This window comes from Triturus cristatus, chromosome 11 (assembly GCF_964204655.1).
Source record: "Triturus cristatus chromosome 11, aTriCri1.1, whole genome shotgun sequence".
Lineage (NCBI taxonomy): Eukaryota > Metazoa > Chordata > Amphibia > Caudata > Salamandridae > Triturus > Triturus cristatus.
The window spans coordinates 990,303,381-990,318,158 of NC_140594.1; the positions used below are offsets into that span (position 1 = coordinate 990,303,381).

General features: G+C 42.4%; 1 protein-coding gene and 1 long non-coding RNA gene across 3 annotated transcripts in view; one reads left to right on the forward strand and one right to left on the reverse strand.

The window, feature by feature from the left end:
• Positions 1–14,778, reverse strand: part of LOC146785792 (von Willebrand factor A domain-containing protein 5A-like) — a 541,765-nt gene that overhangs the window by 433,078 nt on the left and 93,909 nt on the right. Inside the window, exons 5-6 of the mRNA XM_085635057.1 lie at positions 6,522–6,694; positions 1,593–1,707 (exon numbers count right to left, since the gene is read on the reverse strand). Coding sequence (XP_085491183.1) covers positions 1,593–1,707; positions 6,522–6,694 — 288 coding nt within the window. The remainder of the gene's footprint in view (positions 1–1,592; positions 1,708–6,521; positions 6,695–14,778) is intronic.
• LOC146785793 (uncharacterized) overlaps positions 1–14,778 on the forward strand; it is a 258,212-nt gene that overhangs the window by 237,406 nt on the left and 6,028 nt on the right. The gene's annotated exons all lie outside the window — the stretch shown is intronic.

Consider the following 14,778-nt stretch of genomic DNA (forward strand, 5'->3'; position numbering starts at 1 on the left):
ATGTAGAAAAAGTCAAAACAAAAACTATAAACGCCAGATCAATTTAATTTGCGCATTAGAGGTTGCACAAGAGCAGTTCAGATTTTTCGTGTAGGAGGATAATGTTTAGCCAAAATCATTCTTTGAAGCAGTATTATAACTAAGGCTCCCTGTGTTCCATTTTTACTGATTTTTACAGATAAATACAGACAGAAACCATTTGTTTTCTTGTCTATTTATTTTTTAATGTGAATAAAAACGGAAATTGGGTGCTTTTTAAGTGATTATAAACACACTTTGCCATGACTATCAGGCCAATAACTGAGGATTGATCGGTAAGGGTGGTAAAAAAAGAAAGGAATTTTAGTAAAGAGACTTAAACAGCAGTAGATATGCACAAGGCTGATACTGAAATGTGCGTATTTTCATATAAGTGCATTGATTTATCTTCTGTGGTTGTTCATATCACTGAAACCTGGCAGGCTTTCAAACATGACTGCATATTTATTGGTAAAATAAATGTGGAAATTTACCAGTTTCAGTTTTCTTTTTTTCACAAAACCCTTAATAAATATGGATAAATACCGATAAAGTTGACAAAAAATAAATATGGATAAATACAGACGGAAATGTCAAAAAAGTAAATACCATAAAACCGGGAGCCCTAATTATAATGTCAAGGCAAACCATTATTTTTCTTTGAAATTAAGAATTTCGATTTTTTGCTCCACTGATGACGCTTTGCAAATTTAAAGTAATTGGGTTATTTATTAAAGGGCCTCCTTTGCAGTGGCTACAGCACTGCTTTTTCAGAAACAGAGAGGGGGACATTGTGGAGGAACCCGCTATAGTATCATCGTTAAAACACCCATAGCAGTGGCACACCTTGAACTTGGCCTCCTCAGAATGAATTTACAGCTAATAATCTACATACTGGTGAACGTGGTTTTAACACTTGATACATGAAGCCTGTTGTTAGGCCTGCAGACAGGCTTGAGGTAGCTCTCTTAAATGTTTATTTGCTATCTTAGTACCCTTTTGGCAGACCTAAAAGGTATTTTTTACATTGAAAAGGGATTTAAAAGAGGCAAATTTCAGAAACATGAATATATTGTTTGGCATATAAAATCAAGGTAAATTTTGATTGTTGAAGCCCTATGAACCCCATTTGAAGAAGTGTTGCTAACTGCTAAACATAGAGAATATTTTAAGAAAAGTTTGTGCAAAGTAGTATTCTCAGCTGCAGAAGACTAGTTCCATATGTTGAACTACAACGTCTATATGAGGATATTTTTCTCTTGATCAAGTAAGGAACTTAGAAAACATCTTTAAAAGCAGGAACTTAGAAAATGTCTATCTGGCAGTCCATTGTATGGCAACATGCAGCTTCTTCTCATCTCAACATTTAAACAGTTTGAACCTTTTTTTAATAAGTTAAACATGCACATGCAAACCTATCAATGTAGGCAAATACGATTGATCCTTCAATTTGATTTTACAAAAAACACATTAAGGGGAGGAATTGAAAGAGGCAGATCAAGTGAGTAAGCAGGTACCCAACATGCAAACGTATTTCTGGGATTTTCATGGAACAGGCTTTCTGATTGGCCAACCTGGGTCTGCACTTGGTAGCCCCGCCTCCACAATAACACTGGGTTTGTTCACCTCATTATAATAAATCAAGAGCTCCACATCTTTGTCAAACTTGTGGTCATCTGCAAGAGATACCTGGAGAAAGAAAAAGGAACAAGAAGACAAAATATTTTATGGGGATCTGGAAAGTATTACAGAGATGTAAGAAATAAGGATACAGTACTTAGAAAAATATACACCCCTTTTGGTTGTCTTTTTGATGGTAAATCAGTTAGCTCTACAGAACTGAAATCCTACATTTTATGGGCCTGTAGCCAGTTGCTATCTACCAACGAGATTCATAGCCAGAATATCATTCCGGCCTGAACTCACGTATCACAACATCTTGGGGCATATTAACAAGCCAGGCGATAAAATTATCGCCGCTTTAGCGGCAGAAAACTGCCGCTAAAACGGCGATAATCTGCTTGATGAGATGCCCTATGGAATTCCAATTGAAACCCATGTTAGATGTGAAGGACATCTAACCTGAGCTTCAATTGGAATTCCATAGAGCATATTATCTAGCCCATTATCGCAGTTTTAGCGGCAGTTTTCTACCGCTAAAGCGGCGATAATTTTATCGCCTGGCTTGATAATATGCCCCAAAGTTCGTAAAATAGCTATCTAAGAGGATCAGAGTTTTAATAAAGAACCAGTGTTCACCAGGCTCACCGAATGTGCCCGGTCTAGGGAGACATGTTGCGGGAGGGGGGGAGAGCATTTGACTCTTTCACTTTCTTGGCCAGCAGGCTGAATATGTACCTAATCTTATTTCTACTCTCTGCTGTTACAAGTTCTAGGAATAAAGAGGTCCAATAATGTTAGTTGTCTTTCCTTGGGTTTCTCTTGTAATTTAAACATTTTTCATGTTGGAGCTTAATTTAAACTGAGCAGCCTCCAACAGTTTCCAGTGTGTTTTAAAACAGTTCACATCATTGCACAGATACGCATGGTTAATGGTCCACTAAGCTAAAATGGGTTAGACTTTTGATACAATGCCTTCCTCAAACATGTGAGATAAAAGCCTGAGATTGAGTGTGAAACTTTTACCTCAAGAAGCAGCAATTTCTCCTAACATTTTTCAGTGTACTTTTGGATCTTCACCACAGAGCCTTAAATGAGCCAGCAATATTCAAACATTCTGTATTAATGAGAAAAGTGAGGCGCCTCTGCACGCCATGCTGGTGCGACACTAGCAGTGAATGTGAAGCACTTACTCTAGGTGATGCTGCAGTGAATGATCAAACTTACAACCCTCTGTTTTTAATTCATGTATGAAATCAGCGGTCACAAATTTAACTGTAAGAGTAAGTCTGTCGTTTTTCAAGGCCCAATATGTTTTTGATTGACAAAATGGTTCTAGACATGTTTATACCCTGAATACTCAGAACACGTAACACATGGGTAACTGCAGTACATGCTGCTATGGCATACTCATTTTGGGGCACATACATCAAACTTCTCATTTGCAATTACCAAATAGCGATTTAAGGAATCGCAATATTTGGTAATCACAAAGGCCTATGCATATAGGAATCGCAATAAAATGTGCGATTCCTTAACATTAGCTAATAGAAATTCGGAAATTGCGAATCGCTATTAGCAAATGTAACTCTATTCATTCCTATGGGCATATAGGCCCATAGGAATGAATGATAATGCATTCGCAAAGTGCGATAATCGAACTGGTAATCGCAAATTGCGAATGCAAATCCAAGGGTGCCCAGGGGCCTAAGGCCACCCTGAAGCACCCCCCTAAAACAGGTAATTGTGCACATGTGAAGCACACACTTGCCCTAAAGGCATGTGTGCACTACATGGCACTTTGAAAAATGGATTTTTGTGCGTTTTTCAAAGCATGCACAAACTACCATCAACTTGAAGTTGATGGTAATTAGCGTTTCCTAAATGCACAGTTCGCATTGAGGAAAGGCTACATGCATCAGCAAATAGGGATTTTCAAATTGCGATTCCCTAAATGCATTCACAATTTAGGTTATCGCAAAAAATTGTGATTACCTAAATTACGAATGACAAAAGTTACATGCATCTGAAAAGGCCTTTTTCCATTCCCAAACGGGCAGATTCTGCAAATCTGCCCTCTTGCGAATGGAAAAAGGCTTGATGCATGTGCCCCTTAATCTTTTGTACACATTGTCCCTGCTGTGTGTGCAAAGAAGCCTAAAGTGCTGTCCCCTGCTTTGTAACTGTGCCTTGTTTCATAAAAGATCACACTGCTGCTATCCATGCCACACCTGTGTTATAGGTTAGTGGTTAACAATTTTTCCTTTCCACTATACAAAAATCATAAGGGATTGACACTATGAAGTGAAGGGGCAGCAAATGGACAAGGTGGACAAAAGGGAGCTAGGGGTGCAGGACACAGCTGAATGGTAGCACAAAGTTCACTGGGATGCATAGAATTCAAGTGGCAACACAGTGTGCAAAGGACAGTGCAGACCACAAGGGGCAGGGCAGGATGTAAAGGTGAAATTGGCAACCTCATTGTGCAGTGCAAAACCTGGGGGTACAGTCAATAGAAAAGGGCAGTAGATGGAAGTGAAACCTCCAAGAGGAAACCACATCCTGCAAGAAGGAGCAGAGAATAAAAAAGTGCAGAGAACAGTTCAAGGGAGTGCCACTTGTGCTTGGAGAACAACTGTGAGGGATTCCCTTGAAAAGATAATAGGTGGAGCGCAGGCTCAGCGACGACTCCCAGAGAGAGGAAAGTAGAGATAGTCACCCGTATGTAAGGCAGCTTTTTTGCCCTTTTCTCTCTGAAGGCCAGAACTGGAAACAGATAATGGGCAGGGAAGAGGACCAAACAGAAAAGTACACCATCCAGCAGAGCAATGAAATAGAAAGATAGAAGGTGATGGAGCAGTGTGAGTGTTGGGGTGAGTGGAGACAAACCAGTAGACAATACTGATAGCAGTGTAACAAAGTAACAGCTAGAACAGTCAAAGAGATGGCCCCACTTGGAGAAACAGTCCATGTAAGACTAGCTTACTGAAGGTACTCCCCAACATTTCAAGCTGAATAAATTTTTACAGAAGGTAATTCATTCTAATGTGTAAGAAGACCCTCATTTTGACAAGTTGAAAGATCTATGTCTAATGTGCAACACCAGTCGATGCCTTAATTCTGGTGTGAAACTATAAACTTCAGCCCAAGACTAAAAAACTGCTTCTTTGGAAACAGAGAAGAGGTCAAAAGATGCGTGTGAGTGATAACTGTGACAGAACATTACAAATATGTGGTACTATGTAATATGAGGTGTAAATTACTTGCACGTACTGAAGCTACTGTAACTCGCATATGTTTTATGCACCCTTAAACCAGACTGATTATTCTAAATAAGAGAAGACCTCTTTTCCATCCCATCATATAAAAAGAAAAAGAATATGTGATTCCAACTACCAAATAGGAGCTTCCAATTGACTCTAAAAGACAGTATTCCATCAGAATACTCAATAACAATACCCTAAGATGGAACATACATTAACCAGCGAACAACTGTCTCTAGCATTATGCACTGAGCCCAACCATGTGAATTCTAAGCCATCGTAACTAGGTTTCACATGTTTGCCTGGAAATACACCCTTCTACGAACAGCGATCTCACGACACCGCTAGAAGTAGGAGACAATCTAGCCCAGGTTATGTTTCTCCACCCGTACTACAAGCATTGACAGTAAAAAATGTTGTTAAGTCCCCTCCCCACCTTTTTAGTTGAGGAGTACAGCCTAGTCCCTTTTCCCTTGTTGTAACCCAGACTCAGTTGAGGTATCTTTTATCCTCCCTTCTCCCGTAGGACACTACGCTTCTGAACTGGAGATCTTGCAAAACAGTAACAAGATATGAATGGAGATTCTCTTATGCGCTCAGACAGTGCGGTTACCTGTAAATGGCATGGGATCTGTTCATCTATACTTCTCAGAGGCCTGCGTCTCTGGACTGACTTGCTGATGGACACTCCCCAGGCATAGCTAGCTGTGATGGCTGAAGTGTCTAGCCGTGGCAGCATCAATTATGCTTGAAGGCAAGCCTTACATACTCATTCAGAATAACAAGATACTGCAGTATATAGCTGCACACAGGTATGTTACTTCTGAAACATCAGCACAATCAGCTGTGATGGGAGGAAAAAGGTCAAAGACTACTCTCAAAAACAGCACGTGTGCTATTTCCAAAACTTGCACTAGATTTGAGCACAACATAACTCTGTCCCTCTACAGAAGAATCTTCTTGTTTCAGGGACAAAAACTACTAAGGAGGTGGAGGAGCGAATTACTTTAAATATGCCACGGATATGGAATAAGATCATGCAGCAGCTGGGGACCACACATGCCTGGAAAGCAAGGGTAAAGGATGGTGATGCCAGGCCGAGAAGTAACAATATACGATCTATTGGATTGCTAGAGTGATTGGAAGACCCTTCAGTTGAGCTTTTCCTGGAAACTTGGGATTATAAAGACACTGTGACAGATACTCAGTAGATTGTTGCCAGCTCTTTGAAGCCCAAGTCTATTCAAGTGCTATCATTTTATTATATAATATGGAGAAGAGTAGATGTGCTGTGGAATTTAATATGATAGACATGTGGTAGCCAAAATACATGATCTGGTCTGTGGCTGAGCTCTGTTTGTTCCATTGCTGAATGCTGCTGTTACTCATTGATCAGTTGTATGGCTGTACTACTGTAAATGATAATGAAAAAAGACAATAAATAGCCATCCCTTCATCACAGTAGTGGAAATTAGACCAAAGGATGGTGATGAGGTTATTGCTATGGCATATCATTTATTATTTATGTATTTTGGGAGCACAGCACCACACCCCACCATAGTTAGTGAGCATTTGAATAGTGCACCATACAATGAATAGTTAGTAAAGAGGGAGGCTTACCCTGGCAGATGTCTTGTCCTCCTTAAGGTACTTCAGGGGGGTCAGGCCACAGTTGGACTGCACTCGATTGACACCATGAGGGGATATGACCTCTGCAGACATTTTAAGAGAATAGGGAAGTTTTCCTGTGGGCACCCGAGGTATGTCTGTGGTAACACTCTTGACCTCAACGTCTGTGGAGATTAAAGATATGATAAACAAAATGAGAGACAGAAATGAAGAGAGACTATGTTCAAATATTCCAGTTCAAATGAACACTGAATATTAGAAAACAAATTAAAAATAAAATCAATCAATCAGCTTCAAGGTCAGCCACCTTCTAATTGCTTAAAGAGGGTTAAAGTTCCTAACTGTAATAGGGTTTAGTCTGACATTATGTACACTTCGATTATCTATGTGTTGTTCACTGGCTTGTTATAGATAATTTATCATCAGTTTTTCAACTGTGCTAGCTTTCTTGAGCATAAAAGGGGCTGTCATTGTAATGTTTCTGTTTATAATTTTCCGTAAATTATATTTTTAAAGTAGTCACTGTATCTCCTAATCCAGACAGCCTTAAACACAGCTCAAACTCTAGCCAATTTTGTGACTCAGCCCCCGACTGCTGATTCACAATTTTAGAGATTTACATGTGGAAGCCACACAAGTAATAAAGTATGCCAAGGCACAGGCAAAGTTACAATGGTTTCACTATTCATAAACATCACTGTTGTCTCATACATACATTACACACGCTGACCCACAAATGCTGATTTGAGTCTATTTTCCTAATCTCACACATGTGTAGTGTAAATTTTGGCATTCTTTTAAGATACTTTACTGTGGTGTATTGCTATGCTGTAAATACTGTTAAGTTCATGTCACCTTTGGGAACTTAGGGGCTGATAACGATGACGGTAAGACTGCCATCGACAGCCCATTAGTGGCAGTTCCACCGCAATCTTAACACTGTTTACTTCCCGCCATATAATATGGCGGGCGGATGGATGATGGTCATAAAGACCCACTGCATCGCATCCGAGGGAGCCGCAATCCCTAAAATGGTGGTGGTGCCTGCCAGGCAGCGCCATAGGGATTAAGACGTCCCTTCCTGACGGCTGTTTCATGGCGGTTTATGCGTCATGAAAAGGCAGGTGGAAAGGGACATTGGGGGCCCGTAGCGGGCCCCCTTACCCTCTGGCCCTCAGACATGGGACCTGCAGCACACGCCGCAATACAAAAAATTGACTTTGCGACCGCCTTGAAGGTGGTCACATTGCAATTTACAAGTCGGGAGTTCTCGTTTCTGAAGGGATGGCAGTCTGACCGCCATCCTAATCAGGCTCTTAGATTGGTGTATTTTACCACTTTTAATCCATCGCAGATCTACTGAGAAAGGGGTCTTTTGGCAAAAGTAGATTTACATCTGAGTAAATCTAAGTGTATAAATTTACTCTTACACGTTGTAGTAAATTTACTACATTTGACTATTCACTATTTCAGTGTCAAATTTACTATAAAGACTTACGTCAGGTCAAGAGCCAAATTTACATGTGTAAAGCTACTACAGCCTGAAAGGACCCTGGAATAAGTCCAACATTACATATGGCCAGCACTGGTACTGCAGCCCTTTCCATAACGGCAGCAGGGACTTCAAATAGAACCCCCTTAGCAAATAGCTTTTAAATAAAAAATGTAATTTTTACTTTTTAAAACTATATATACCTACACATTTTATGTTAATCTATATATATATTCACTGAAAAAAAACATAGGTTTCAGGCACGTTATAGTTAGAAATTAGCATTTAAAAAACCTTTTAAATTCACTGAAAAAACCATAGGTTTCAGGGATGTTATATTTATTTGGACATTTCACTCATAGAAAACCATAGAAATTCCCCTGTTATAGTTAGTTGAGCTAACTATAACTCGTGCCCCCGCAATGCATTGCTGATGACGTCACATATTACATCATTCATGACATGGTCAGTGACATCACTGATGACATCTCAAATGACTGTATAAGTGAGTGATTAATTGTGTCTTGCTTAATTCATGTTTTAGCGACTGATATAGACATTCACACAGTTGAGGTTGTCAGTTGGTGTGTAAGCAGTTCCATGGTTTGGTTAGCTACTAAATGAGGATCTATATGAGCTATTGATTGCTTGTCTGAGTACCTGTATGGGTGCCTGAGTGTCTGTGCCAGTGGGGGGGGGTGACTCTGTGCATAGATGTGTGAGTGGATAATTCACTGGATATATGTGTTCAAGTCTGTATCTGTGAAGGGCCGTATGGCTTGGTGAGTGTGTGTATGAGTGTCTTGGTGAGTAAATGGATGCCTCAGTGGTACATGTGTGAGTATCTCCATATGTGAAAGGCAGTATATATGAGTGTTGGACTGTATAAATGACTAGATGTGAGAGTGAGTGATTGTGAGAGTGCCTGTCTGGATCAGTGTGCTTGTATTAGTTATTGTATTAGAGTGTAAGTATGTGTTAGTATATGTTTAAATAAGTGACGTGGTATGTGTATAACTGTACAGGTGAGTAAATGAACGTGTGATTGATTATTTCCATTACTGATTAGGTGTGTGAATAACTCTATGAATGAGAGGTGGTGTGTGAGTGTCTGTATAGATATGTGACTGGATATGATAATGCTGTATTGATGGCTGACTGTATGTATGAGTGACTGTATGGGTGAATGAATGGATGTATGTGTAGACCTAGGAATTAGTGAGTGGATATGTACTAACTGGTATTGGTGTGTTCATGGTTTTGAATATTGTAGTCTGTATTTTAGAGTGGGTGTATCAAGTGTCAAGTGCGGGGGCGCGAGTTATAGTTAGCTCAACTAACTATAACAGGGGAATTTCTATGGTTTTCTATTAGTGAAATGTCCAACTAACTATAACATCCCTGAAACCTCTGTTTTTTTCGGTGAATTTCAAAGGTTTTTTAAATGCTAATTTCTAACTATAACGTGCCTGAAACCTATGGTTTTTTTCTGTGAATTTCTAAGGTTTTTTAAATGCTAATTTCTAACTTTAACATGCCTGAATCCTATGGTTTTTTCAGTGAATTTCAAAGGTTTTTTAAATGCTAATTTCTAATTATAATGTTCATTAAACCTATCTTTTTTTCTGTGTTTTTTAATTATCAACCCATTCTCAACTTGGTGAAAACTGCAAATCTCACCACTCTTCCATCGATACCTTACGCCAACAAATTTGCCACAAACGAGAGACACAACTAACGCTAATGAAATGCAAAGTAGGTGTTCCCGTGCAAAAAAACCCCACGAAAACACCACTTCCACATATTTTCAACGACCAGCCAAATCTGCAATGCGATTCAAAAAGCAGGCGATAAACCCAGTTAGCAGTAACAAATTAACATCAACCTTAAACTGGTGTAAGGAGGTCGATTATCTACTCCGTGAATTGGACCCAACTCACAGCCACATCTAAAGATCAACACGTGATAGAGCTACTGATCATGCCGGTACGACACGCAACAAGACAACAACACCCAGCGCCACCACCACCAGAACCTTCCACCCCATACCCCCCCCCCCTACTACCACTAAGGCAGCGCAACACAGGACAACGGACCTTCCCAAAACACCATGCCCCTCAGCCACACAATAGCTGAATGTTGGGAGATGTGGAAACCAACTATATATGAAGGAGGCAAGTCACTCTTCAACAATAAAGCACACAATGCCAAGTGTAATGCTGATGTGCTGCACAGACCTCACTATGCAAGGCACAAACCTCTCCATGTGGAGATATACTGTTGATACTTGTAGTGCAGTGCACAGTGAACGCAACCATGTTACCTCAGGCAGTGGGGAAGATCTCGGTCATGTAGCTGTGTTGTTCCTCCCTGGAAGCGGAAGTGGAGTGGGCTGCTCCAACATACGCCACTCCAGCGTGGCAGTATGAATAAATGGGCCAGGCCCTAGGCGTGGTTCACTTGAGGGAAGACCAATGAGTCTGTCACAGTGGCAGCCCTCACCGTGGCATGTGGCTGCCGCCAGAACCGCGGGCCTCCTTGACACAAGCCCCCTGTGAACCCAGCGGCACAGCACCGCAGACTTATGTCTGTACCGACTACTGCCTTCTATCTACACTGTGGACAGCAGCGCTCACAATTCAGATGCACTGGCGATTGCAGATGTCGCAGTCCAGTTTGCAAGACACTTTGCTTCCAGTGCGGCCCGCCCAGACCACGCATCATCGCACGGTGCGCAGACGCTGTGTGCTTCAGGTGCTACTAACTCACTGCACCATAAATCATCGCCACGTAGCTGTGCGCCCATCCTGACCGCTGCCTCCGCCCAACACTGGGGTTACACGGTTCACAATTCAAGATTAGTAGCAATGCAAATTGTGTAAGAGACTATAATGGGTTAAGAAGACCACATGCTCCCAATCTGTGCAGCTCAAGTCAACGTCACCTGCCTGTGGGCCTTTGCTGACCGCTGCCTCCGGCCTATACTGTGGAAGACCGACGACACGTGGTGCCAACTAACCCTGTTCAACACAAGCCGATCCCACATGTGTAAGCGTGTCCTGAGTCCTGAATTGCAGCGACCACAGCACCAGACTCCCTTTGATCAGTGAGGGGTACTTCCATATGGAAGGCCGGCGACACGTGGTGCCACTGAACCTGCACTACGCAGGCCGGTGGGGCCACCAACGTATGCATGTGGCTGTGGGCCCTTGCTCACCGCTACCTCTGGTCTACACTGTGGAAGACCAGCGACAAATGGTGCCACTAACCATTTTCAACACAAGCCGATCCCAGATGTGGAACTGTGTCCTAAGTCCTCAATGGTAGTGACCCTAACTCCGTGAGACAACCACAGCACCAGACTCCCCTTCGATCAGTGAGGCATATTTCCATATGCAACGGCGGCAACACGTGGTGCCAATAACTCTGTTCAACACAAGCGGAACAATCCCACATGTGGAACTGTGTCCTGAGTCCTGAATGGCAGTGACCCCAAGTCCATGGCAGCGACCACAGCACCACACTCCCTTCGATCAGTGAGGCATATTTCGATATGCAAGGCCGGCAACACGTAGTCCCACTAACCCTCTTTAACACAAGCCGATCCCACATGTGTAACTGTGTCCTGAGTCCTGAATAGCAGTCACCCCAAGTGTGTGGCAGCGACCACAGCACCACACTCCCTTTGATCAGTGAGGGGCATTTCCAAATGCAACTACAGACTCCAGTAGGCAACCAACTATCACATTCCTACACCATACATATTATCCTTTTAGTATCCTCGCTTCAAGAATTGTTTTTTTTATATCAGTTATAGCTTTACTACAATGACCAAATTAATCTTCATATGCAAACTAACATGGAATAGCAGTCTACACGACAGGCAGTACAGCTCGCAATTCCAATTTTAAATGCTAATTTCTAACAAGATTGTACTCAGAAAATACAACACTTCGTCAATGTATTCTATACTTATTTCATCTTTTCATCTTACGCCTACACTGCACTCAGTAGGGCTCACAATGGAAATTATTTCTTCATTCATTAACTACAGAGTCCACTAGGCAAGTAACTATTACAGGCCTCAAGTCTACATAATATCCTTTTAGTATCCTTTCTTCTTGAACATTTTTTATATCAGTTATAGCTTTAGTACAATGACCAAATTCATTTTCAAGTACAAATGAACACTCAGCAGTCTACACTGCCGGCAGCAGACCTCACAATTTGAATTTTGGACACGTGGTGCCAACTAACACTGTCCAAAACAAGCCAATCCCACATGTGTAACTGTGTCCTGAGTCCTGAATGGCAGTGACCCCAAGTCCATGGCAGCGACCACAGCACCAGACTCCCTTCGATCAGTGAGGCATATTTCGATATGCAAGGCCTGCGACACGTAGTCCCACTAACCCTCTTTAACACAAGCTGATCCCACATGTGTAACTGTGTCCTGAGTCCTGAAAGGCAGTGACCCCAAGTCCGTGGCAGTGACCACAGCAGCATACTCTTTGATCAGTGAGGCATATTTCGATATGCAAGGCCGGCAACACGTAGTCCCACTAACCCTCTTTAACACAAGCCGATCCCACATGTGTAACTGTGTCCTGAGTCCTGAATAGCAGTCACCCCAAGTCTCTGGCAGGGACCACAGCACCACACTCCCTTTGATCAGTGAGGGGCATTTCCAAATGCAACTACAGACTCCAGTAGGCAACTAACTATCACATTCCTACACCATACATATTATCCTTTTAGTATCCTCGCTTCAAGAATTGTTTTTTTTATATCAGTTATAGCTTTACTACAATGACCAAATTAATCTTCAAATGCAAACTAACATGGAATAGCAGTCTACACGACAGGCAGTTCAGCTCGCAATTCCAATTTTAGATGCTAATTTCTAACAAGATTGTACTTAGAAAATACAACACTTTGTCAATGTATTCTATACTTATTTCATCTTTTCATCTTACGCCTACACTGCACTCAGTAGGGCTCACAATGGAAATTATTTCTTCATTCATTAACTACAGAGTGCACTAGGCAAGAAACTATTACAGGCCTCAAATCTACATAATATCCTTTTAGTATCCTTTCTTCTTGAACATTTTTTATATCAGTTATAGCTTTAGTACAATGACCAAATTCATTTTCAAGTACAAATGAACACTCAGCAGTCTACACTGCCGGCAGCAGACCTCACAATTTGAATTTTGGACACGTGGTGCCAACTAACACTGTCCAAAACAAGCCAATCCCACATGTGTAACTGTGTCCTGAGTCCTGAATGGTAGTGACCCCAAGTCCATGGCAGCGACCACAGCACCAGACTCCCTTCGATCAGTGAGGCATATTTCGATATGCAAGGCCGGCGACACGTAGTCCCACTAACCCTCTTTAACACAAGCTGATCCCACATGTGTAACTGTGTCCTGAGTCCTGAATGGCAGTGACCCCAAGTCTGTGGCAGTGACCACAGCAGCATACTCTTTGATCAGTTAGACATATTTGCATATGCAATGCCGGCGACACGTAGTCCCACTAACCCTCTTTAACACAAGCTGATCCCACATGTGTAACTGTGTCCTGAATCCTGAACAGCAGTCACCCCAAGTCCGTGGCAGTGACCACAGCACCAGACTCCCTCTGATCAGTGAGGCATATTTCCATATGCAAGGCCGGCGACACGTAGTTCCACTAACCCTCATTAACACAAGCCGATCCCACATGTGTAACTGTGTCCTGAGTCCTGAATGGCAGTCACCCCAAGTCTGGGGCAGTGACCACAGCACCAGACTCCCTCTCATCAGTGAGGCATACTTCCATATGCAAGGACAACAGCAGGTGGTGCCACTAACCCTGTTCAACACAAACCGATCCCACATGTGTAACTGTGTCATGAGTCCTGAACGTCAGTGACCCGAACTTCGTAACAGAGACCACAGCACCACACTCCCTTCCATTAGTGAGGGGTATTTGCATATGGAAGGCCGGCGACACGTGGTGCCACTGAACTTCCACTACGCAGGCCGGTTGGGCCACCAACATATGCATGTGGCTGTGGGCCTTTGCTCACCGCTACCTCTGGCCTACACTACAGTCAGCACACCTCACAATTTAGATAGAGTCCTGATTCCACATGACGCAGTAGCCAAGACACATTGCTCCCAGTGCGGCCCGTCCACACCTAGCATCATCACTGGCTCATACAGTCTCAATACTTCTGGTGCCACTAACCCTCTTTAACACAAGCCGATCCCACATGTGCAACTGTGTCCTGAGTCCTGAATGGCAGTGACCCCAAGTCCGTGGCACCAACCACAGCACCACACTCTCTTCGATCAATGACGCATATTTCGGTATGCCAATCCCACTTGTGTAACTGTGTCCTGAGTCCTGAATGGCAGTGACCCCAACTTCGTGGCAGCGACCACAGCACCAGACTCCCTTCAGTCTATTTGTTGTTCTTTTCTTTAAATACATTTTTTTATATGTAAATCTATACATGACTAAGATTCTTCTTTGTCCAACCGAACAGGGACACTTCCAGGCCCAAGAAGGTTGTTGGGTGTATGATGGTAATGTGGGAAGAGGGTGCATTACCTACTGATGTGGGGAGAGGCAGCGTCAAAGGGGTATATATCACAGAAAGAACTCCGATATGTTTTCACAAATGCCTCGGACAAATGCCAGCTGACGCACTGAGTAACAAAATGGTTTTTCAATGCTTATGTAGTGTGAGTTATAAACAGT